Source organism: Salmo salar, chromosome ssa13 (genome assembly GCF_905237065.1).
Source record: "Salmo salar chromosome ssa13, Ssal_v3.1, whole genome shotgun sequence".
Lineage (NCBI taxonomy): Eukaryota > Metazoa > Chordata > Actinopteri > Salmoniformes > Salmonidae > Salmo > Salmo salar.
This window is the reverse complement of record NC_059454.1, coordinates 42,206,097-42,232,359: the sequence shown is the minus strand read 5'-3', so window position 1 is coordinate 42,232,359 and position 26,263 is coordinate 42,206,097. Positions and strand designations below refer to the sequence as shown.

The following is a 26,263-nucleotide window of genomic DNA, read 5'->3' as shown; positions in this document are numbered from 1 at the left end:
TCTCTCTCTCTCTCTCTCTCTCTCTCTCTCTCTCTCTCTCTCTCTCTCTCTCTCGTTCTCACACATCACTCTCTCTTTCCCACTCATTCCCCTGTTGAATGCCATCCAAGAAATGTGCCTTATTATTCATAGGTTTCATATTTTACTCTCGCTCTACACTTCCCTCTCTTCCTGCTCCCACCCCCTGTCCCTCTACATCTATTTCTGTCACTCTCTCCCTCCCTATCCCAGTTTCTCTCACTACCCTATCTCCCCCTTCCCTCTCTCCATCCCCCCCTCTCTCTCTCTCTTTGTCTCTCTCTCTCTCTTTCTCTTCTCCCACACCAATTAAGGCAAACTCAAGCACTCAGGGCATGTGTCCCTGCATTTTCTCTTAGCCTCATGGCAAAATGTGTAGAATAGCAGGAAATTATCTTTAAAAAGGCCAAAAAAGTATCTCATCCTCATGGCAAATAATGAAGAATAGCATGAGATGAGAAGCACATTTTTCTCTCTGCCCTATGGCAAAATGTATAGCATTGCAGGAAGGTAGGTGCCCCGGAGCCCGAAATTCATTAGTCCAGCCCTGGGCAAGTTGGCACTAGGCAGTAGTCTCTAGTCTGAGTGTCTCAGGGGGAGGTTATTTCTGTGTTCTGGCCTGCGTCTCCCTGTTGGCCCTTCTATCATAAACTAACAACAGGATCCAGTCAATATCCAGAAAACAAGCCTGTGTGTGTGTGTGTGTGTGTGTGTGTGTGTGTGTGTGTGTGTGTGTGTGTGTGTGTGTGTGTGTGTGTGTGTGTGTGTGTGTGTGTGTGTGTGTGTGTGTGTGTGTGTGTGTGTGTGTGCGCGCGCGTGGCCCATACGTGGCTATGTTGTCTGTAGGGGTGCTGCTCTGTTTACCGACCTGTCTGCCTGTCCTGTTCTTCACCGCTGTGTGTGTGTCTGTGTGTATCCTGTGCAACACCGCTGCAGTATGGAGCGGCTCCAGAGAGAAGGGAACAGAGCGCAGAGCAGAAACAGGAACACAGCAGCACACTCTCTCTCTCTCACACACACACACACACTGAGAGCACACAGAACACACACACAGAGCACACCCACCTGCAGACGGAGTGCATGTCCATGGTTTTGTGTTGGGAGGAGTGTGTGTGTGTCCTTTGCCATCCCGTGCCTCCCTCACTGTACAGCTACAACATAAACACCACCACATTACAATCAGATTGCCCTATCTATCCCTCCCTGGCAGTATCCATCCACCTCCCACCTCTCAACAGTATCCATCCACCTCCCACCTCTCAACAGTATCCATCCACCTCCCACCTCTCAACAGTATCCATCCACCTCCCACCTCTCAACAGTATCCATCCACCTCTCAACAGTATCTATCCAACTCCCACCTCTCAATCATGCTGCTTTTTTCCATGGAACCTGCTGTTTGGACCTGGAAACTATCAACAGTCAGATTTTCCCCCTATTCCCTGACCCTGCCTGAATCAAAGGCTTATTTAAGTTGTAATGCCCAAGAAGTCGGTATTTGGAAGATATATTGGCACAGGTGTTGTTAGGCCCGAGACTTCGGCAAACTGTGCCAATATATCCTCCAAACACCGGCTTCGAGGGCATTATAACTTAAATAAGCCTTAAATAATCAAATAATGAATATGTCAGAGAGAAAGCCAGCAAAGTTTATACAAATCTCCGCTGTTGAAAACTAAATGTTAGTTTAAAAGAAATGTGAGATCATGTCTAGATGCTTTTATAGTGGAGATCAAGTTTATAAATTGCCTGGCTGGGCTGACGAGACAGTGGATTGCGCAGTCAGATGGAACAGAGTGAACACTCCCTGTCTGTGTGTATGTGTAGCTTGGCTGTGTAGTGTACATACATCCCAGCTGTGTGTGAGTCTGATGAATGTGGCAAGGGCTTAAATCGGAACTAAAACATCTCAAAGAAGGAGTCAGCACTAGCTTAACAAACGTTCAGCCGCATAACGTTGGCCACACATGAAGTGTGAAGCACAGGTTATAAATATTAGACCTAGGCAGCCTTATAGTCGTTTACATTACCCGCCACTTTTACTGTAAAGTGTGTAAAATGTTTGAAAAGTGAAATTAGTCGATATAGCTAGGTGTTTTTACTCCATTCTCTGCCACCAGTAATGTGTTCGCTCCAAATCCTGCTGTGGTGTATCTGCTTAAATTAATGGGTGGACAGTCTGTCTGTCTGTCTGTCTGTCTGTCTGTCTGTCTGTCTGTCTGTCTGTCTGTCTGTCTGTCTGTCTGTCTGTCTGTCTGTCTGTCTGTCTGTCTTGCAGCATCAGCCGTGCTCTGTGGCTCTGGAGCAGTGACCTGTAAGCATGTATTTTCTCCTGCATGCCCCAGACAACCCAACCACCTACTCATTCCAGGGTTTTTCTTTATTTTAAAAATGTTTTACTTTGTAGAATAATAGTGGAGACATCAAAACTATGAAATAACACATATGGAATCATGTAGTAACCAAACTACATGATTCCAACAGGTCATCATGTAGTAAACAAATCAAAATATATTTAATATTTGAGATTCTTCAAAGTAGCCAAACCTTGCCTTGATGACAGCTTTGCACACTCTTGGCATTCTCTCAACCAGCTTCATGAGGTAGTCACCTGGAATGCATTTCAATTAACAGGTGTGCCATGTTAAAAGGTCATTTGTGGAATTTCTTTCCTTCTTAATGCGTTTGAGCCAATCAGTTGTGTTGTGACAAGGTAGGGGTGGTATTCAGAAGATGGCCCTATTTGGTAAAAGACCAAGTCCATAGTATGGCAAGAACAGCTCAAATAAGCAAAGAGAAATGACAGTCCATCATTACTTTAAGACATGAAGGTCAGTCAATCTGGAAAATTTGAAGAACTTTCAAAGTTTCTTCAAGTCGCAAAAACCATCAAGCGCTATGATTGTGAGGACTGGACCTGGGAGATGAGAAGCAAGTACAGGGAGTGAACATTGAATAAATAACCGACATGAAACAAACATGGACAGTGTCTGGACAGGGATAACATAACGACAATAATGCTGACACTAGGAACAAACTGAGTAACAGACAGATATAGAGGGGGCAGTCAACAAAGTGAAGGAGTCCAAGTGAGTCCAATGAAGTGCTGATGCAGGTAATGATGGTGACAGGTGTGTGTAATGATGGGTCACCTGGTGCCCTCGAGCACCAGAGACAAGGCGTGACAATGATAAAACTGGCTCTCATGAAGACCGCCACAGGAAAGGAAGACCCAGAGTTCATTAGAGTTACCAGCCTCAGAAATTGCAACCCAAATAAATGCTTCACGGAGATCAAGTAACAGCCACATCTCAACATCAGCTGTTCAGAGGAGATTGCGTGAATCAGGCCTTCATGGTCGAATTGTTGCAAAGAAACCACTACTAAAGGATCAGAATCGGAAGAAGAGACTTGCTTGGGCAAAGAAACAGGAGCAATGGACATTAGACCGGAGGAAATCTATCCTTTAGTCTGATGAGTCCAAATTTGCGATTTTTGGTTCCAACCGCCGTGTCTTTGTGAGACGCAGAGTATGTGAACGGATGATCTCCGCATGTGTAGTTCCCACAGTGAAACATGGAGAAGGAGGTGTGATGGTGTAGGAGTGCTTTGCTGGTGACACTGTCAGTGATTTATTTAGAATTCAAGGAACACTTAACCAGCATGGCTACCACAGCATTCTGTAGCGATCCGCTATCCCACTGGTTTGCGCTTAGTGGGAATGTCATTTGTTTTTCAACAGGACAATGACTCAACACACCTCCAGGCTCTGTAAGGGCTATTTGACCAAGAAGGAGAGTGATGGACTGCTGCATCAGATAACCTGGCCTCCACAATCATCCTACCTCAACCCATTTGAGATGGTTTGGGATGAGTTGAACTGCGGAGTGAAGGAAAAGCAGCCAACATGTGCTCAGCATATTTGGGAACTCCTTCAAGACTGTTGGAAAAGCATTCCAGGTGAAGCTGGTTGAGAGAATGGCACGAGTGTGTAAAGTTTTCATCAGGGCAAAGGGTCGCTACTTTGAAGAATCTCAAATATAAAATATATTTTGATTTGTTTAACACTTTTACTACATGATTCCATATGTGTATTTCAATGTAGAATGTATAAAATTGATACCAAGAGATACCAAGAGATGACAAGAATACTATTTACACACTAGAAAAGCGAGAACAATAACAATTACCTGTTGTGACCTGGACTGTCAGATTACCCCCCCCCCACTCCGTGTACCGTTCCGGATTGGCTGAGGACCCGAGTGTGAGGAGTACCCCTGGAAAACGGAACGGACAAGGAGAACTGCTTGAGGACTGTGAGGTGATTGGTGCATTACCCCCTCTTCCCCAGTGTACCAAAACCCCTAATAAACTCCCCATTTGCTTTCTATTTGTGCTATCGGTGCCTGTTTTGTTACAGAACTTAACAGAAAAGTCATACACAATGAGTAACAACAACTTCTGTGTATACACTGTACTGCCAGGGAATACGGCAAATGAATGTTTCACTTTCACTTTGTCCTCAGAAGAAGCGTGACCGTGCAGGGCCTTGTGAGGCCTCTCGTCGATGTAATCACGTAACACAGAACCAAATATTGCATGCGCTAGCTAGCAAAGTCTGCCATGAGAGACGACTGAGAGAAGAACAAACTATTCTCAAAGTAGGTAAAAGGTGTTTGCTGATGTGTACCGTCACGGCATAACAGCCATCATTTTATGTCTACATCCACCGGCTATTCTAGCTGTCTTACTTTGATCTGTTCTGTTCCTTCTGACTCATCATTATTATGATATTCCATCCAGGGGCATGTTGAAATGTAATGTACTGTAATGTAATGCAGGGCAACTGAGACTATTACCATAGTATTTTATCATCGACCATATTAAAACCAGAGAGGACCACTGAGATGAAAGACAACACAGGGCCCAGATGTTTTAAGTACTTTCTGGCCGGAGGCATTGCACAGCATTTTACTGTTCCACTCTTACAGCAAAGCCTCCGTACTACCGTTGACAAAATGTCTATTGGTACTGTGGCATGGTAATGTGGCTTGATGCTACTCGGTACATATTCAATGGCTCTGTAGCCTACATGTTTATGACAAATCTGGGAAGCTGGACTTGAGATTATGGAGCTGTGTGTGTGTGTGTGTGTGTGTGTGTGTGTGTGTGTGTGTGTGTGTGTGTGTGTGTGTGTGTGTGTGTGTGTGTGTGTGTGTGTGTGTGTGTGTGTGCATGCGTGCACTTTACCATGGTTACAGGTCAACTTTGAGCACTTTGCCATGATTACCGGTTCACTTCCTCTTCCTGTTGTTGTGGGTTTTAAGCATTTGTCCCTGACAAAGACAACATCATAAAACAGGAGAGAGGGGTATCCCCTAGCCACACATAAGGACATCCATCAGTCAGCTGCTGTTACCAAACACTGGAACTGGACTACTACAGTCTGGGTAGGATGTTGGGGGGGGGGTCACGTTGGGTTCACTTTACTTCTCGTGGCCCCTTGAGACATGGGGGGAAATATTACCAAGGGTTCTGGCCTGTGGTAAGAGACTGGAGATGAATTAGACCTTCGAGGAAGTGAGATACCACAGAGTGGATAGAGAGGAATACGAAAGTTTGGAAAAAGAGGAAGAAAAGGTAGGAGGAAGTGGAGCACAGGAGATCAGAGACGAATGAGACCAGGAAGTGAAATAAGAGGAAGCAGGGAAGAAGAAGAGAAGAAGGAGAGAGAGTCTCTCTGTCTACATGTGATTTAGCTGTCCTGTGATTCCTGTGAAGCCACTAGAAGGCATCTACCAGACGCCCGCTTGGTGATCTCCTCTCCTATCCTCCTGCTTCTCCTGTGCCTCTGTCTGAACCCCACAAAACTAGAGCACACACACATTCAGGGCCAATGAGAGCAGGGGCTTCCTCTCTTCCTCCTCCTCCCCCTCTCCATCCCCACCACAGTCACAGCAAGGGATGGAAACGTGACACTGACCCCTACCAACCAACCAGACACAACCAGACCATCAGTGTTTGACATCTTTCAAATGCTGTGTTTGATTGAGTTTGCCTGGGGCAAAGGAACCAATGGAATAATCCCAAAAATGCATATCGTCCCACCCATCTGTCCCACTCCAGACAGGCTCAGGCAAACACTCAAATTTGAACGCAGGCTTGCAATGGACCTGAAAAATAACATAGGAGTGGCACGAACAACAACCACCCAGCTCGACCACCACTCCATTCATGGATTATGAACGATGCATTTCAGCACTCTGGCTCTCCTGTGGGAGGCCTGGGCTAAGATAATACTTGGCTGCATTTGGCCATTACAGATAAACATTGCTGACAGCTTCCTCTTCTGTCTGTCTCACACGCACGCACACACACGGTACGCACGCACACACACCGAACGAACATCATGCTCTGCTCTGCACACCAGTTAGCGGTTTGGTTTGATTTGCTTTCAGCCACATGGTAACACGGTACACACTATACTCTACCACTAACCCACACCCTCCGATCCCCCATCCAGCTACAAAGCTCCTTTTGTTTGGTTGCACTCAAGAAAAATGGGAACTCACGCAAACTTTTTCAGAGCTAAATCAACCAAGAATGGCTGTCTGTAACCAATAGTGGGGTTTTCCCTCAACATTTTGCATCCATTTTTCCCATCTGGAAACGGTTGGCCACGCAGCCTCCCTACTCTGACACACAAACACACTCACACGTACGCAAGCATGCACACAAATTGATCTCAGTTTTCCTATACGGTACATTAACAGGGATAACTGGTCCCTGATCCTACCATTGGTCAGATAAGGTCTTATATCATCCTATCAGTGCTAACAGTGCAGATACGGGGAGGTGGTTCACTACCTGCTAACCACCAAGCTTCAGGAAGCTTCCGGTGACTCCCATCTGATAACACACCTGCTCATATTATCTCACATGACTGATCAGATAAGTGTCTATTTTAGGTACAGCTGAACACATACGGCTACAAGCAGGGACGTAATGGAGGGTAAACACACATGAACGCAGTACAAGATGTGCATTCAAGACAAGTGGGTGGTAGAAATGAAGTCCTAAGAATATTCTAGTATTTGTCAACAGTCCAGGCGTCATGTATGAGGTGATTGAGCGGTTGACCAAGTTATTTTTTAATGACTGAAAGGACACCTGAAACCCTGCCATCATGGGTACTGGAACAAGCAGCAGACCAGAACATGGTTATTTATATTCCAGGTGGGACAAACAAGACAGGTTAGGTGAGGCCCTGTTTAGACTGGCAGGCGAGGGTTTGTGGACACACACACACACTCTGTGTGTGGATACAGACTGACAGTCGTAGACAATGGACAGATGAACTGTTTCAGGTCGTCAAGGCAAAAGGTGGTAATGGAGTAGAGTTAGGTACCCAAACAATTATTTACAGAAACATTTCAACAAAACGAGGACAGAAAGGTGTGATGTTTCAGGTCTCACCTGCTCTGTTTCTTCCTCCTCTCCTCTCCAGGTGGTCTTGTGTGGGGGAACCCTGCTCCCAGTCCTCTAGCCCAGATGGGTCCAAGTGTCGTGGGCCTCCTGCACCTTTCTTCTCCTCCTGGCTCACCGGGGGCTCTGTTGCTGCGTCGTTGTTCTCTGCGGGCTGGACAGAGAGAAACACGGTCAGGAGGATCCCTCCTAAAGGAGAGTCAACAACTAGCCATCTCCTACGATCCTCGTCACGTCAAAATGTAACAACCATCATAGGAGTTGGCTATACAGCACAAACAGATCTGGGACCAGGCTGGAAAATAATCATGAGAAAAAACATGAAATCACATATCCTCCGCATTCCATCCTGAACTGTAATGCTCTTTGCAAGATGTACATAAAAAGTTTATCACTTGATGATCAACAATGGTAAGACTGTACATAGGGCATTAAAACACATAGCCTTAGTATTCAACCCTTGAACCTGGGGAAAGTATTTTCTAAGCCAGGAGGCTAAGGCTCATTCTTATTGTTCCCGGCAAAGTAGATTGAAGGTCAATAATGGAGAGGAAAGCAGGGAATTATCACTCCTCTTCAGAGAGAGAGAGAGAGAGGAGGAGAGAGGAGGAGAGGGAAGAGGGGTAGAGAGCGAGGGGGTGAGAGACAGAGAAGGAGAAAAAGAGAGAAAAAGAGAGAGAGATCATAATCAGTCAGTCACTACACCCGAGAGAATAGAACAAGAGAAGAGAGGCAAGAGAAGAGAGAGAGAGAGAGAGATCATAATCACTGATGTTCTAGGTTTTAGTACTATCTCCAGGGGAGGAAATAATTGATCTAAATAGATAGATAGTCACTTTGCTTTCAGACAGGAAGCAACTGGTCTCTGCAGTCCCTGCTTACAATATGATGAAGGTAGCCTGCTGTCTGAACCTTGGTTGTAATTAAATGTATGGCATTGGAGTCACAATGTGCTCCTATCTCCTTTTCATTTCAGCCTGCTAAATGTCAATCTTGTTAGCATCACAAGACTACAGGACTTCAGGACTTCCACCCTCATAAAACAGTACTTGATAAAACTGTTGGAAAAAGCTAGCTCTTTAAAGAAGTGTCCACTCCATTCAGCGTGTTAATATATCTGGAATTACTTCATCAAGAAGAGATCTAGTTCAAATGTAGCTAATTGGAGTAAATGACATCAACTGCAAACAGTGGCTTTTAAAGGTATTCGGTTAACATAATCTTAGGTGGTCTTTGAGGGCGTATGCAGGTGGATAATGATTGTGGTTTTCAAAATAAAGTTGAAACCTTCAACAAATCTTTTTCCTTCCCAGCTAACAATAAACGTTCCCACAACTTTAGAGAATGTTCTCTTGAGAGTCTCATTAGGTCATTTACTAATGTTTTCATAGGAATGTTCCCGTGATGTGTAATGAATGTTTCCAAGAGGCCATTTTCATAATGTCAAATAGAACATACCCAGAACGTGGTTAGCATGTTCTCAGAACCTAAGATATTAATGTTCTAGACCAGGTATTGCGCATACCCCCAGGGGTACGCGCAATGCCGTCGGAGGTATGGCGAATAACAATGTGATAAAAAAATATATATCTTCACATTTTCAAACAGTCCATTTATTTTTCCCAACGGGGCTATACATTTGGGTGAGGTATTTTTCTTGCCTGAGCAGCCTTAAACCATATAGTGTTCAGCGAAATAACAACACAATGTCAAATACAGGTGGCCTAGTCAAATAATTAACATCCAATCACATTAACCGTTACTCTCTCGCGGGAATTCCACTAACGGTCCGTATGTAGCCAAACGTAGCTGCTGCTCATTCTGTTTGCTTGAAAATTGATAAATGGTTAAAAAAAAGTAAGGCCCACGTCCATAGAGACACATACCAGCTCTACTGGTAGTACTGCTACTACCAGCAGTACTACACCTTCACCTGTCGACAACACAAGTTGTTCTGCTTCCACGAGCACATCCAATGCTAGCATCAGTAATTCTACATTTGTTATTAACACAGCTAGCATGGACACTGACAGTTGTGAATCTGATGCAGCCGAAGAGCTACTGCCCACTTACCCGGGAAAACACAGAACTACAGAAAACTACATTGATTTGGGGTTCACTTATATATTGGGAGTAGTGTCTTTCCTCAGCCACAGTGTGTCATATGTGCAAAAGTACTATCTCACAACTCGATGAAACCTTGCACAGACATTTAGAAACCAATTTGAAAAATAAGAGAATTAAGATGACCTTCGAGTAGGAAGATATATATAAAAGCAATAGATACCATTAATAAGAAGGAGCTAGAAGCGTCTTATATGGTGAGCTACCGAGTGGCTAGGACAGGCAAGCCCCATACTATTGTGGAGGACTTAATTCTTCCTGCTGCCGCGGATATGGCTGGGACAATGCCTTCATCAAACAACACTGTTTCACGACGCATCAGTGACATGGCAGGAGATGTTTTGAAACAATTACTGCTTTGCATACAAGCCGGTGAATTATATGCGTTACAGCTGGATGTGTCAACAGACGTGGTGGGCCTGGCACAGCTCCTGGTATATGTCCGTTAAGTTTATGGGGAGTCAATTAAGGAAGACATCCTCTTCTGAAAACCAGGACAACATGAGGGGATATTTTTAAAGTACTGGACAGCTTTGTGACATCAAATGGACTTTGGTGGTCAAGATGTGTTGGTATCTGTACTGATGGAGCAAAAGCCATGACCGGGAGACATAGTGGAGTGGTAACAAGTGTGCAAGCAGTTGCTCCCGACGCCACTTGGGTACACTGCAGCATCCACCGAGAGGCTCTTGCTGCCAAGAGAATGCCTGACAGCCTGAAAGACGTTTTGGACACTACAATGAAAATGGTTAACTTTGTTAAAGCAAGGCCCCTGAACTCTTGTGTATTTTCCACACTATGCAATGACATGGGCAGCGACCATGTAACACTTTTACAACATACAGAAGTGCGCTGGTTGTCAAGGGGCAAAGTATTGACACGTTTTTTTGAATTGAGAGATGAGCTTAAAGTTTTCTTTACTGACCATCATTTTCACTTGTCTGACCGTTTGCATGATAATGAGTTTTTCACACGACTGACCTATCTGGGTGAGGTTTTTTCTCACCTGAATGATCTGAATCTAGGATAACAGGGACTCTCCGCAACTATATTCAATGTGCTGGACAGAATTGAGGCTATGATTAAAAAGTTGGAGCTCTTCTCTGTCTGCATTAACAAGGACAACACACAAGTCTTTCCATCATTGTATGATTTTTTGTGTGCAAATGAACTCAAGCTTGCGGACAATGTTAAATGTGATATAGCAAAGCACCTGAGTAAGTTGGGAGCGCAATTACGCAGGTACTTTCCCGAATCGGATGACACAAACAACTGGATTTGTTATCCCTTTCATGCCCTGCCTCCAGTCCACTTACTGATATCTGAACAAGAGAGCCTCATCGAAATTGCAACAAGCAGTTCTGTGAAAATGTAATTTAATCAGATGCCACTGCCAGATTTCTGGATTTGGCTGTGCTCAGAGTAGCCTGCCTTGGTAAGTCGTGCTGTTAAGACACTGATGCCCTTTGCAACCACGTACCTATGTAAGAGTGAATTCTCGGCCCTCACTAGCATGAAAACTAAATACCAGCACAGACTGTGTGTGGAAGATTATTTAAGACTGAGACTCTCTCCAATACAAGTCAACATTGCAGAGTTATGTGCATCCTTTCAAGCACACCCTTCTCATTAACCTGTGGTGAGTTATTCACAATTTTCGATGAACAAATAAGGTTTTATATGTAAGATGGTTAAATAAGGAGCAAAATTATTGATTATTATTATATTATTATTTGTGCCCTGGTCCTATAAGAGCTCTTTGTCACTTGCCACGAGCCGGGTTGTGACAATAACTCACTCATTCTTATGTTTAATAAATGTTTCATATAGTGTGTGTGTGGCAGGCTTACAATGATGGCAAAAAGCAACATCTGAGATTGCGATGACCCTGGTGCTAGAGGGGGTACACAGCTGGAGGTTGAATGTTTGAAGGGGTACGGGACTGTAGAAAGTTTGGGAACCACTGTTCTAGAAAAGTATCATGGAACGTTGCAAGAACATTCATGTCTCCTGGTTTCTGTGGGTTAGGAGAAAATCATATTAACGTCCCACCAGACATACGCAGAACATAGTTGCCATGTTCTCAAAACATATGTATTTAATGTTCTAGACAAGTGTCATGGGAACATGCCAAAAACATTAATGTGTCCAGTTTTCTGTGCCTTAGGAGCATATTCCATCAACGTCCCACCAAACATATACAGAATATGGTTGCCATGTTCTCAGAATATACATAATTAACATTCTTAGAAACATTCAATGAGAAAGTTGCAAGGACATTCATGTGTCCAGTGTTCTGTGGGTTGGGAGAATAATCCATCAAAATCAAATCAAATTTTATTTGTCACATGCGCCAAATAGAACAGGTGTAGACCTTAAAGTGAAATGCTTACTTACAAGCCCTTAACCAACAATGCAGTTCAAGAAATAGAGTTAAGAAAATATTTACGAAATAAACTAAAGTGTGTGTGGGGGGGGGGCGGTACGCACTACTCTCTGTAGCGCCTTCTGGTCAGATGCCAAGCAGTTGCCATACCAGGCGGTGATGCAACCGGTCAGGATGCTCTCGATGGTGCAGGTGTAGAACTTTTTGAGGATCTAGCGACCCATGCCAAATCTTTTCAGTCACCTGAGTGGGAAAACGTGTTGTCGTACCCTCTTCACAACTGTCTTGGTGTGTTTGGATCATGATAGTTTGTTGGTGATGTGGACACCAAGGAACTTGAAACTCTCGGCCCGCTCCACTTCAGTCCCGTCGATGTTAATGGGGGAGTGTTCAGCCCTCCTTCTCCTATAGTCCACGATCAGGTCCTTTGTCTTGCTTAGATTGAGGGAGAGGTTGTTGTCCTCAACTATAAAATATATTTTGATTCGTTTTTTTGGTTACTACATGATTCCGTATGTGTTATTTCATAGTTTTAATGTCTTCACTATTATTCTACAATGTAGAAAATAGTTTAAAAAAAAGACAAACCTTGAAATGAGTAGGCGTGTCCAAACTTTTGACTGGTATTGTATATATAACATGCCAGTAGAGATATGCTTCTGAAAGTAATATATGGGTTACTTGAAAAAGTAACTGTAATAATATTACAATATTATGTTCATATATTTACTCATAAAAGTACTGTAAGTAATTATTACCCCAACACTGGTCCCAAGTGATTCTGTTGCAATTTGTCTATTTTGTCCACATTAAAACTTGGAGTTGAAACTCTTTGTTGTGTATGGTTTTGGTATAACTGGCATAATCATTGCTTAAATGGCAAATGTGAGACAGTTCAGACATGCTACTGTAAATATACACATTTCTGATATTCTGAGAATATGGCAACCATGTTCTGGGTAGATTTCCATCAGAAGCAACACTTCCGCCTGGGCCATGTTTCCGCAACAAATGAGGAATGTAAAAGACAGAAATGCTCCAGAGCTGATGTGATTCCTTATCAGAGACACGTTTGTTCCACATGGCAATATGTGCTGTGGATTTCAAAAAGATTCTCAGCTATCTCGAATTCTTTCTACCGATTCCCATCTTTCAATGAGAAAATCGGACAAAAATCAAACAAGTTGGGAACTTTAAAAAATAAGATATGTTTCAATATTGTCACGTCCTGACCATAGAGAGCTCTTATTTTCTATGGTAGAGTAGGTCAGGGCGTGACTGGGGGGGTTTATTCTAGTTTTATTATTGTATGTTGTTTGTCTTGCATAGTTTCACGTTAAAATAAAATATGTGGAACGATATTCACGCTGCACCTTGGTCCGTTCCTACACACAAACGTGACAAATATGAACATCGCCACATGGCCTATCTTTCATTGTAGTACTACATTAAAATGCAATTAAAATGCAAACAATACAGTTGTATCTGTTGCCAAGTAATGACATTAACACATATTGCTGAGAATCTGAGAATAGTGCCCTTGCACATCTTGGACTCAGAGCACCAGCATCAATGATGAACACCCTAACCACAGTCCCGATAAGAGATATTTCTAGGGCATGTGCTTATCGGGCCAGTATAGTTAGGCCCTGGCCAGAAGAAAGCCTAACCCCTCCTCCCTAGGCACTTATGTAGATCTGAAACTACTTGATATGTGTAATCAATAGGGTGAATTGCCTTTCAAGGGAATCTCAGCTCTGTTAAAAGTACAATTAAAAAAACTTTTATTGATCATAGTGATTCAGGAGTAAAATTAAAACAGGTTAATTTCCCCCACCAACATTAGACAACTATAAAGAAAGACCGTAAACTGTTGAATTAAGTAAATAAAATCAATGATGAGAGAATATTCAAATTCCCTGATAACTGACACATACGTGGTGGCATAGCAGGAAGATCTGAATGCTGTGAACCAGAAGGTTGTGAGTTCAAATCCTAGTTGAGTAAATGCTCCTGAGTGGTGCAGCGGTCTAAGGCACTGCATCTCAGTGCAAGAGGCGTCACTACAGTCCCTGGTTTGAATCCAGGCTGAATCACATATGGCTGTGATTGGTCCCATAGGGCGGCGCACAATTGGCCCAGCGTCGTCTGGGTTTGGCCAGGGTAGGCCATCATTGTAAATTTTTATAATTTTTTTTTGAATAATAATCACTGTATAAATGAACATGAACAATGTAATCACGTGTGTTAAATATGTAAGTTGAAGACACTATGTTAAAAGCACACTGTGTGTGTGTGTATATCCCTTGCCAACAGACAATATTCTCCAAAAACTGGACACAGGAATGTTCTCACTACGTTCCCATGAAACGTGTCTAGAACCTTAATATCTTACATTCTGACAACATGGCAACCGTTTTCTGTGTATGTTCGATATGACGTTGATGGAATATTGTCCTAACCCTCAGAAAACTGGACACATAAATGTTCTTCCAACGAAAACACTAGAATGGCAATGCAATGGAAAGCTGCCATTTTACGCGCTCCTGACGAATTCGGATACTTTTGTGTGTTTTTTTGCGCTGATCTGTTTCCACCATCGTTTCCTATGACCGAAAAGGTCTTTTGGACATCAGAACAGCAATCATCAACCTCAATTTGGATGAAGATTCCTACTCCAACGAGTCGACGGCGCAGGACATACTGCTGACCCCGGACCAGGTCCCAATCCCGAAAGTCGGAAAAGGAGGAGATGGCGTAAGAGAGGCCGACGTGCAAGCATCCTGACAAAACTACATCGGTGAGTAAATAGCTGGTTTTCTAGCTGGTTTTTCTATACATCGGCAGGATCGATCTGCAGCCTCGGGTAAGCTCAATGGGGGAGGTGTGTGTCTCTTTGATAACAACTATCAAGGCACAAGGCGAGACCCAGATGCAGACACAGGAGGCAGATGGTTGGAGTCTTACAATGTTTAATAATCCAAAAGGAGTAGGCAAGAGAATGGTTGTGGACAGGCAAAAAGGTCAAAACCAGATCAGAGTCCAGGAGGTACAGAGTGGCAGACAGGCTCGTGGTCAAGGCAGGCAGGATGGTCAGGCAGGCGGGTACAGAGTCCAGAAACAAAGGTCAAAACCGGAAGGACTAGAAAAAGGAGAATAGCAAAAGGAGTACGGGAAAAACACACTGGTTGACTTGATTAAACATACAAGATGAACTGACACAGAGAGACAGGAAACACAGGGATAAATACACTTGGAAAATAAGCAACACCTGGAGGGGGTGGAGACAATCACAGGAACAGGTGAAACAGATCAGGGCATGACAACAACAGCTGGTGCGTGATCCCTAATATTAAGGAAGTCTCGAGGTTCTGCTCGCCTGAGTTAGAATACCTGATAAGCTGTAGACCATACTATTTACCAAGAGAGTTTTCATCTATATTTTTCATAGCTGTCTATTTACCACCACAAACTGATGCTGGCACTAAGACCGCACTCAATGAGCTGTATAGGGCCATAAGCAAACAAGAAAATGCTAATTCAGAGGCGGGGCTCCTGGTGACCGGTGATCATGTCACCTGTCACACAGGAAGTACCAGTGACGCGATCAATACGGAAGTGGTCCGATGAAGAGGATGCTAAACTACAGGACTGTTTCACTAGCACAGACTGGAATATATTTCAGGATTCATCCGATGGCATTGAGGAGTTTACCACATCAGTCACCGGCTTCATTAATAGGGAAAGGGGGATATCTAGTCAGTTGTACAACTGAATGCCTTCAACTGAAATATGTCTTCCGCATTTAACCTAACCCCTCTGAATCAGAGCGGTGCGGGGGGCTGCCTTAATCGACATCCATGTCTCGGCGCCCGGGGAACAGTGGGTTAACTGCCTTGCTCAGTGGCAGAACAACAGATTTTTACCTTGTCAGCTCGGGGATTCAATTCAGCAACCTTTCGGTTACTGGTCCAACACTCTAACCACTAGGCTACCTGCCGCCCCTCCATAAGTTCATCGACGACGTTGCCACCACAGTGACTGTACGTACATATCCCAACCAGAAGCCATGGATTACAGGCAACATCCACACTGAGCTAAAGGTTAGAGCATTGAGAGCATCTTGACTGGCTTCACCACTGCTTGGTATGGCAACTGCTTAACATCGGACCGCAAGGCACTACAGAGGGTAGTGCGTATGGCCCAGTACATCACTGGGGCCAAGCTCCCTGCCATCCAGGACCTCTATACCAGCTCGGATTCAACTCAAATGGGCAACGTTGCTGACAGTGTGTTTGCGAGATGCGGGACAAAGGCAATTTTAAAACCATCCCACAGCTCCGGATGTGTTTACAGACATCCCCAATCAAACAAAAACATACTCTCTGAGAATGAGTGCACAGCTACTATAAACATCAGTCCATCAGGTGGCTAGCTGCCAGCAGAGACTTCTATTGCAGTAACATTGGCTAGTATTACTTAGCCAGCTAGAAGGAGGAAGTAAGAAGCTAACGTTAAATGGAGCCTACCTCAGCCAGAGCAAAAAAAATTGGCTCATAATAACTTTGCTTTACATTTACATTTACGTCATTTAGCAGACGCTCTTATCCAGAGCGACTTACAAATTGGTGCATTCACCTTATGATATCCAGTGGAACAACCACTTTACAATAGTACATCTATATCTTTTGGGGGGGGGTTAGAAGGATTACTTTATCCTATCCCAGGTATTCCTTAAAGAGGTGGGGTGTCAGGTGTCTCCGGGAAGGTGGTGATTGACTCCGCTGTCCTGGCATCGTGAGGGAGCTTGTTCCACCATTGGGGTGCCAGAGCAGCGAACAGTTTTGACTGGGCTGAGCGGGAACTGTGTTTCCGCAGAGGTAGGGGGGCCAGCAGGCCAGAGGTGGATGAATGCAGTGCCCTTGTTTGGGTGTAGGGACTGATCAGAGCCTGAAGGTACGGAGGTGCCGTTCCCCTCACAGCTCCGTAGGCAAGCACCATGGTCTTGTAGCAGATGCGAGCTTCAACAGAGAGCTTTACACAGAGTAGGCTACTGAGACAGACAGTGATATGGTGCTCAGTGGTGAGACGGAGGTAGGCTGCAATGCATGCAGGAGGAAGCAGAGGAGACAGGGAGAGAGAGTGGAAGCAAGCAGAGAGAGGTTAGTACAGGGGTTACCAAACTTGGTGTCGAGGCCCCATGTGGGGTCCCCTGAGAAAATCTGTACTAATCTTATCAAACAACTTAATAAGATGTGTTTCAATATGAGCATCTCCACATGGCCTATCTTTCCTTATAGTCCTACATTAAAATGGAATCAAAATGGAAACAATACACTTCTAAAATTGTAATAGGTTACATCGGTGGTTGTTCATCTGTAACGGCTGTCTTCTGTAAAAATGGACCAAGGCGCAGCAGGTATGTGAATACTCATCTTTAATTAAAATAAAGGAGTAGAGCATCCACTTAACAATTCAAACAATATATAAGACAGGAACAGTTTTGCAGGCACACAACACGCAGTGCAAAAACAACTACCCACAAAACCAAGTGACAAACATACTCCTACATATATGACTCCCAATCAGGAACAACGATCCCCAGCTGTTCCTGATCAGGAGTCACAAGACCAACACAGAACAATCACACACACGGTACTGTCACGTCCTGACCAGCAGATGGAGCTGTTGTTGTAGTTTTGGGGTCAGGACGTGGCAGTCTTGTGTGTGTGATTGTTCTGTGTTGGTCTTGTGACTCCTGATCAGGAACAGCTGGGGATCGTTGTTCCTGATTGGGAGTCATATATGTAGGAGTATGTTTGTCACTTGGTTTTGTGGGTAGTTGTTTTTGCACTGCGTGTTGTGTGCCTGCAAAACTGTTCCTGTCTTATATATTGTTTGAATTGTTAAGTGGATGCTCTACTCCTTTATTTTAATTAAAGATGAGTATTCACATACCTGCTGCGCCTTGGTCCATTTTTACAGAAGACAGCCGTTACAGAACTACCCACCAAAACCAAACAAACACACACCTACTTATGGGACTCCCAATCAGAGGCAACTAGAAACACCTGCCTCCAATTGAGAGTCCAGCACCCAAAACTACACATAGAAAAACAAACCTAGAACCTATACCAAACTAATACACCCCACTACACCACACACAAAACCCCATAATACAAAACAAATATACCTCTGCCACGTCCTGACCAAATATAATAGAAATAATACCTAAATATTGGTCAGGACGTGACATTATCTTATCTGGAGTTTAGTTTACTCATTACCCTCTTCTTTTTTTTACCAAAACATCACTGATATTCATACAGAATGGTGAGTAATATTCTAACAATGAATGTGAATGTGATATGACCCTCTGTGTGCTCCATTGATGTCTGTTTGTGTGGATCTTGATTAGTAATGCCTAGGAATACAAATGTGAACGCTATGTCATTTGAGAAAACGAGATCTATGCAAAGAGCCGATGACTTTATGCAACTCGTCATTAGAACTGACTGCACAGTCACTGATGCTACGTGTCAGTGTGAATCATTTCTCATATTTCCCCCCTTTCAGGGGTATAACATTACAACTGTATAGCTAATAGGCCATGTACTTGTAGATCGACTGAGGTGAATTAACCTGCAGCAGCCAAGGTGATAATGGCTGGGGTCATTTTTGCTTTGTATAGAAATGCAGTAAATGAGTTTAAACTTTTCAAAAATCCATCAATTAAATGTTTTCCCAAAGAGAATTAACAGCATTCTCCAGGAACTGTAATTTATACATTGATAAGAGCTAGATAAATAAGTAATCCGTTTGGAGAAGGGGATTGTAAATACACATAGCAATTGTTGAAGTTGATTTTTCCTTCCACAGTGAAATAGGATATAAAGTTATCATAATCTGCGTGGATGAAATGTGGAGACCCAAACTATTGGCTTCAGTAGGGCTCGCCCTGACGAGTTGATGCGTGCGATTTATAATGTTTTGATTATATGCCTGGGCTTATCTACGTTTTATTTTCTAATCTGTATCATGTTAAATATTAGCCACTATCCAGATCCACGTCAGTAATGCCGACATAGATTTATTTTAGCTTCATTCCATTCCGTTGATCTTTCTTTCCTCTGTCACATTCATGTAAATTGTTCCTGAGGGTCGGTAGCAATAGTGGATCACATTAGGCTAAGGTTGTGTAATAATTTGGGGCATGTAGCCTATCATTATGGAACTCAGACCGCACGTAGCAGGTTAAAACTGGAGCCTGGAGCACGGTTCACGACGACTGGATCATTGTCATACAGTTCCATGATTAGTGAGAAATAGAGTAGATTTCTAGGACTATAGTTCAACCCCTATTGAACACTTTTTTTCCACCTTCCAATGTTTTATGGATTGAACTTGAATATGACAACTTTCAGGATGAATCAAACCAGTGTATTTTATATTCATCAATATTTAGTGTGTAAAGGCTCTCCAAACTGTTTTTTTGCATTTTTTATTCATTCCTACTTTTCTAACCCTAAAAATCAGATTATTTTTCAATCTACCAGTTGGTGCTGAAACGGAAACTAATATGCATAGATGGCATTCTGTCATTGATCGCTATATTCTGACCCCGTTCTCTCAATGTAATCTATTGAGTCTGTCAACAAACTTCAAATTAAAGGTACACCTTATTTAAAGGGATGGGTTAAGATAAATGTACTGAATTACATTTATTCAGAGCGCGCAAAGTAGCCACACCTGCAGAGCGCGTTATGCGACTGAAAAAGGTATGTCTGAATGCCGAGTACTGAGAAGTGCATATAACGGCATTTGTAAGAAGGGCATAAATTCTTAAGTGGGGATCGGGCCCATATAGTATATCTAGGCTACCTCAATTACCTCATACCTCTGCACATCAACTTGGTACTGGTACCCCATGTATATAGCCAAGTTATTAGTACTCATTAAGTATTCAATATTACTTTTATTATTACGTGTTATTACTTTTCAATTATTTCTCTATTATATATCTCTGCATTGTTGGGAAGGGCACATAAGAACGCATTTCACTGTTTACATAGCATGTGACGAATAAGATTTGATTTGATTTCTTGCAACGTCCCATAAAACGCATCTAGAACATTAATGTTGTTTATTCTGAGAACATTGTAGCCACTTTCTTGATAAGTTCCGCTTGACATTAAGGGAATGTTCTGCTAACACTAACGACAAAACATGCAAAAAAGGTTATAAGGATTTTGCTAGCATAGATAGAATCTTCCCATAACTAACGGAGAACTGGACACTCAAACATTAGGAGAACATTATGGGAAACATTACAAAAACGTTCTCTCTCCCTAGAATTGTTAGCTGGGTTAGTTGATTCTCAATGCTGGGAACTCTGAACTTCTAATGAGCTCCTGAGCTTGGAATCTTCTAGCGTGTCTGATACTGCACTGTAACACACCGTTTTTGATTTCATTTAGCATCTGACTGGTTTCTATGTAAAGACCTACAGCAGATGTGTGTTTATAAAACAATCATCTTGGTAGATGGTGTCAGAGAGAGAGGGGGAGAGAGGGGGAGGGAGGTAGAGTGGGAGAGAGAAATATAGAGGGGGAGAGAGAGAGGGAGGGGGAGAGAGAAGGAGTGAGGAAGGGAGGGTGAGACAGCGAGGGAGGGTAAGAGAGAGAGAGACAGAGAGAAAGATGAAGGGAAGCGTTAGTTAGGCTCTCATGAGTTTATTTAAGGGGAGATGTCTTAATCAGTACTACTCCAATTCCTGTGTCTGAGACACATCCAAGATTCCTCCCAACCACCGAAGAGAGACCACCAGGCACACACACACACTCTCACGTATCCCATTTGCTCTCTCTCTCTCTCTCTCTCTCTATATATATTAATATATATATATATATTACCATGTCTATCTCTGTTAGTCTTTCTTTCTCTCTTTCCATCGCTCTTTCTCTCGCTGTCTCTCACTTTTGAACTCTCTCTCCCACTCTTTATTTATCACTCCCTCCCTCTCTGTCTTTCTCTGTCCCTTTTATATTCCTTTCGGTACTTATTTCCCGTCTGTTTGTGTGACTTGCCTTAAGCAAGAGTTATCCTTAAGAGTCAAGCTATCAAGACATGTGTTTAAAGTCCTGTTGAGAATGTTATTGATGTCACTGACTGATCGGATTAGAATGGGTTACACAAACACACACACACACACTCACTCACACAAACGCTCTCTCTCATCTGTGGAACGTGTTTGTTAACAGTCCATCTGAAGAGTGTCTGACCTATTGTCTATAATAGATGAGGGTTAAGGGTCATGCTAATATGCGCACACACACACACACACACGCGCGCACACACACACACACATACACACACACAATCTCATCTGTGGAATGTGTTTGCATTGTAAACAGTCCATCTGATGTTGTCTGACCTAATCTCTATAACAGACGAGGGTTAAGGGTCATGCCAATAGGGTACTGGAAACTCTGGACACTTCAAAGGCTCTAGTATTGCTAAAAATAAAGCCTGCACTATTGTCTCCTTTCACACATATGAACAGGGTTTTATGTTCCTGATATGAAATCAGTTAGGTCATTAACTTTACTGTCTTTGATTAACTTGAATGACCTATTTAGTCATTTTAATCTACAACAACAGACATTTCCAAAATCATAAGAAACAAATAACCTGTTATAATTGCACTGGCCTACAACACACATTTCTGGACTACAACACACATTTCTGGACTACAATACACATTTCTGGACTACAATCCATTTCTATTCTAGCCTATCTCTACGATGCACCAAAGAAGTGCTGAATGTGAAGAGAATATCGCAACCCAATAAAACAACACCAATTAACAACACTGCCACCAACCAAAACGTGACGTTTAACTCACCCACTGTTGATTGGGCAATGCCAAGGAAGTCAGCATGTCAGCCATAGCACCCAGCATCTGGTCTGTCCGCCCCTGGTTCTTCTGAAGTGCCTTCATTCTTCCCTCAAAAACCTATCCTTTTCTACTTCGCTCTCTCTCCTTCTTCCTTTCTCACTTTCTCCTCCTGTAAGTCCTCCCTCTGTTTGTTGTTGCCGTTCTTCCTTTCCTCAGTTCACCACAGTTTTTCCTCCTCCTCCTTTCCTCCACAGTGTGTCACTCCTTCTCTCCCTGTTTCTCTCCCCCTCCTCTACACTGTTCCTTCTCTCTTTCTGTTCTCTCCTTCACCTCTCCTCCTACAAAGCACGGTGCCAGAGTTTAGAGCCGCTGCCTTGTCTCGTCCTGGCCTGGTCTGAGCCACAGGAACTCACACACACACACAATCACACACTATGAACACACACAGTACACACACACAGACACCCACAAACAATAATCACACTCACTCAGACACACATACCACACACTCACCTACACACACTGAGCGTGAGTCACAGGAACTCTCATACACATAAACAATTACATTTTGAATAGGAGAACATGTTGTTGTCTGGAGCGTGCCTGGCTGGAACACTCACACACACACACACAAAAACACACGCTGCCTGGGACTAAGAGTGTGCCCAGGCTTGCTGGGATGAGCGCAGTCCTGTCCTCACACACACAAACACACATACACACACAGTACACAAGCGCACACACACCCACAAAGTACACACACACAGGTGGTGGCTCACAGTGTCTCTTCTTCAGGTCACCTAGTCCCCTCTATACAGGGTTCCCTCTGGATGAAAATACCATCCTTCCCTTTTTTTCCTCTGTTCAGTAGATCCCTCTCACTCTCTCTCTGTCTCTCTCTCTCTCTCTCTCTTTTCCTTTGCCAAATGGATCCCTTCCTCTTTTCCTCTCCCAAGTGGCTTTCTCCTCTGTTCAGTAGATCCCTCTCTCTTCTTCTCTGACCACCGGATCCCCCTTTCTTTTATTCTGTCCAGTAAATCTCTCTTTCCCTCTTCCTCCTCTGGTTCATTCAGTAGACAGGGAGTGTTGTGTTAGATCCACGCTGAGATGTACTGCCCTGAGGCATTCTCTCTTTATCTTCTCTTCCCTTTTCCTTCTTTTCTTCTTTTACCTCAACGTTCTCCTGCCTTGTTGTCATTGGCTATCCATGATCACCTCCCCATCCCCAAACCTCTCCTCCCTCTTTCCATCTATCTCTCTTCTCTCATCATTGCCTTCGTCCACCCCACTTCCTAGAGTTCCCCACTTCCCCTAACTACTTCAATCCCTCGTTTCCTCAAGCTTTCTCCCCTTCCTCTCTTCTCTCAGTTTCTCTACTGCTCCTGACAGTCTAACAGCCCTTCTCTTTGTCCCTCTGTCCCTCTCTCTCTTTATCTCTCCCCTTGTCTGAGGGTGTGACACATGGTTTGGGTGAACTGTAAAGGGTCAGGACAGGCCCAAATAAGGACTGCAGCACACTGCCCCTCAGTGCAGGGCGCCTCCATTTAGATTACGCAGTCACTGATTATACAGTAACAGTGGACTCACTCTGCAGACTGCACGCACACACACACACGCGCACACACGCACACGCGCACACGCACACACGCACACACACACACACTCAAGTACTTAGTCAACCCCAGATGTGTTCTCAGATAAGTGATTCACAGGCAGGGAGAAGCAGTAGCCTAGTGTTGTTGCTATTCTGCAGTGAGAGATTGGCTGATAAGTGCTTGGTGACGGTGTATTTACGGTAGATTGAGACCCACTGGGTGTGATGGAAACGGCCCAGTTTCAAGTTTTATTAGTCGTATGTGCAGGATACACACGGAACACACCGTCCAACAAAATGCTTACTTGCAGGTTCCTTTTGGACAATGCAACAACAACAAGCTCTTGTCCATGTGCCAGAGCATTAGTACGCATTTCTCTAGTCCTGCACACAGGGACGTCATGTCCCCCAAACATCTGAGGGAGCACAAATATATGAGGATAGCGTCTTGGTAGACAGTTATGAGGTTGGGAGATTGGGAACTTCATAACATTATCAAGTGGCTAGTAGCATTACAGAGAAAATAAATGAATAATGTTATTTAAAAAATCTGGCCCCCTATGGGCATGGTGCCTCTGCCTGTTAATTGAAATGCATTCCAGGTGACTACCTCACGAAGCTGGTTGAGAGAATGCCAAGAGTGTGCAAAGCCATCATCAAGGCAAAGAGTGGCTATTTTGAAGAATCTGAAATATAACTTGTAATTTGATTTGTTTAACACTTTTCTGGTTACTACATGATTCCATATGTGTTATTTCGTAGTGTTGATGCATTCACTATTATTCTACAATGTAGAAAATAGTAAAAATAAAGAAAAACTCTGAAATGAGTAGGTGTGTCCAAACTGTAAGTCAACATCTATGTATTAAGTATTAAGTATTTTTCTATAAGTTGTTATGGCTGTATTGTTTTAAAAACCCAATAATGTTGTGGGTTCATCAGACCAGCGAACATTGGGTGAATAACAAAAACATGAACACCACACAAGGGTTAATGTGTGTCTTATTGTCTATATACAGTATATCACAAAAGTCAGTACACCCCTCACATTTTTGTAAATATTTGAGTATATCTTTTCATGTGACAACACTGAAGAAATGACACTTTGCTACAATGTAAAGTAGTGAGTGTACAGCTTGTATAAAACAGTGTAAATTTGCTGTCCCCTCAAAATAACTCAACACACAGCCATTAATGTCTAAACCGCTGGCAACAAAAGTGAATACACCCCTAAGTGAAAATGTCCAAATTGCGCCCAATTATCAATTTTCCCTCCCCGGTGTCATGTGACTCGTTAGTGTTACAAGGTCTCAGGTGTGAATGGGGAGCAGGTGTGTTAAATTTGGTGTCATCGCTCTCACACTCCCTCATACTGACTGGTCACTGGAAGTTCAACATGGCACCTCATGGCAAAGAACTCTCTGAGGATCTGAAAAAAAGAATTGTTGCTCTACATAAAGATGGCCTGGGCTATAAGAAGATTGCCAAGACCCTGAAACTGAGCTGCAGCACGGTGGCCAAGACCATACAGCGGTTTAACAGGACAGGTTCCACTCAGAACAGGCCTCGCCATGGTCGACCAAAGAAGTTGAGTGCACGTGCTCAGCGTCATATCCAGAGGTTGTCTTTGGGAAATAGACGTATGAGGTTGAAGGGGTGGGGGGTCAGCCTGTCAGTGCTCAGACCATACGCCGCACACTGCATCAAATTGGTCTGCATGGCTGTCGTCCCAGAAGGAAGCCTCTTCTAAAGATGATGCACAAGAAAGCCCGCAAACAGTTTGCTGAAGACAAGCAGACTAAGGACATGGATTACTGGAACCATGTCCTGTGGTCTGATGAGACCAAGATAAACTTATTTGGTTCAGATGGTGTCAAGCGGGTGTGGCGGCAACCAGGTGAGGAGTACAAAGACAAGTGTGTCTTGCCTACAGTCAAGCATGGTGGTGGGAGTGTCATGGTTTGGGGCTGCATGAGTGCTGCCGGCACTGGGGAGCTACAGTTCATTGAGGGAACCATGAATGCCAACATGTACTGTGACATACTGAAGCAGAGCATGATCCCCTCCCTTCGGAGACTGGGCCGCAGGGCAGTAATTCAACATTATAATGACCCCAAACACACCTCCAAGACGACCACTGCCTAGCTAAAGAAGCTGAGGGTAAAGGTGATGGACTGGCCAAGCATGTCTCCAGACCTAAACCCTATTGAGCATCTGTGGGGCATCCTCAAACGGAAGGTGGAGGAGTGCAAGGTCTCTAACATCCACCAGCTCCGTGATGTCATCATGGAGGAGTGGAAGAGGACTCCAGTGGCAACCTGTGAAGCTCTGGTGAACTCCATGTCCAAGAGGGTTAACTTCTATGGGCTAGGTGGGACGCTAGCATCCCACCTGCAGGACACAGCCAGTGAAATATCAGGGCGGCAAATTCAAAAACAACAAAATGTCATAATTCAACTTTCTCAAACGTACAACTATTTTACACCATTTTAAAGATAAACTTCTCGTTAATCTAACCACATTGTCCGATTTCAAAAAGGCTTTACAGCGAAAGCAAAACATTAGATTATGTTAGGAGAGTACATAGACAAAAATAATCACAGACACTGTAGCTTCGATAGAGAATCAAAAGAAGAACTACAATTCTCAGACTTTTCACTTCCTGCTTGGATTTTTCTCAGGTTTTTGCCTGCCATATGAGTTCTGTTATACTCAGACACCATTCAAACAGGTTTAGAAACTTCAGAGTGTTTTCTAT

At 43.6% G+C, this 26,263-nt stretch overlaps 1 protein-coding gene across 7 annotated transcripts in view; it reads right to left on the bottom strand.

Annotated features, from left to right (window-relative positions):
* Nucleotides 1-23,314, bottom strand: part of arhgef25a (Rho guanine nucleotide exchange factor (GEF) 25a) — a 145,842-nt gene extending 122,528 nt beyond the window's left edge. For 4 of the 7 annotated variants that reach the window (XM_045693294.1, XM_045693295.1, XM_045693297.1 and 1 more), the window contains exons 1-2: nt 21,918-23,314; nt 7,495-7,657 (exon numbers count right to left, since the gene is read on the bottom strand). In XM_045693294.1, the coding sequence (XP_045549250.1) occupies nt 7,495-7,657; nt 21,918-22,013 (259 nt within the window). In that variant the 5' untranslated portion in view covers nt 22,014-23,314. The remainder of the gene's footprint in view (nt 1-7,494; nt 7,658-21,917) is intronic. The other 3 variants (XM_045693292.1, XM_045693293.1, XM_045693296.1) reach the window with 1 other exon arrangement.
* Nucleotides 23,315-26,263: the final 2,949 nt, after the last annotated feature.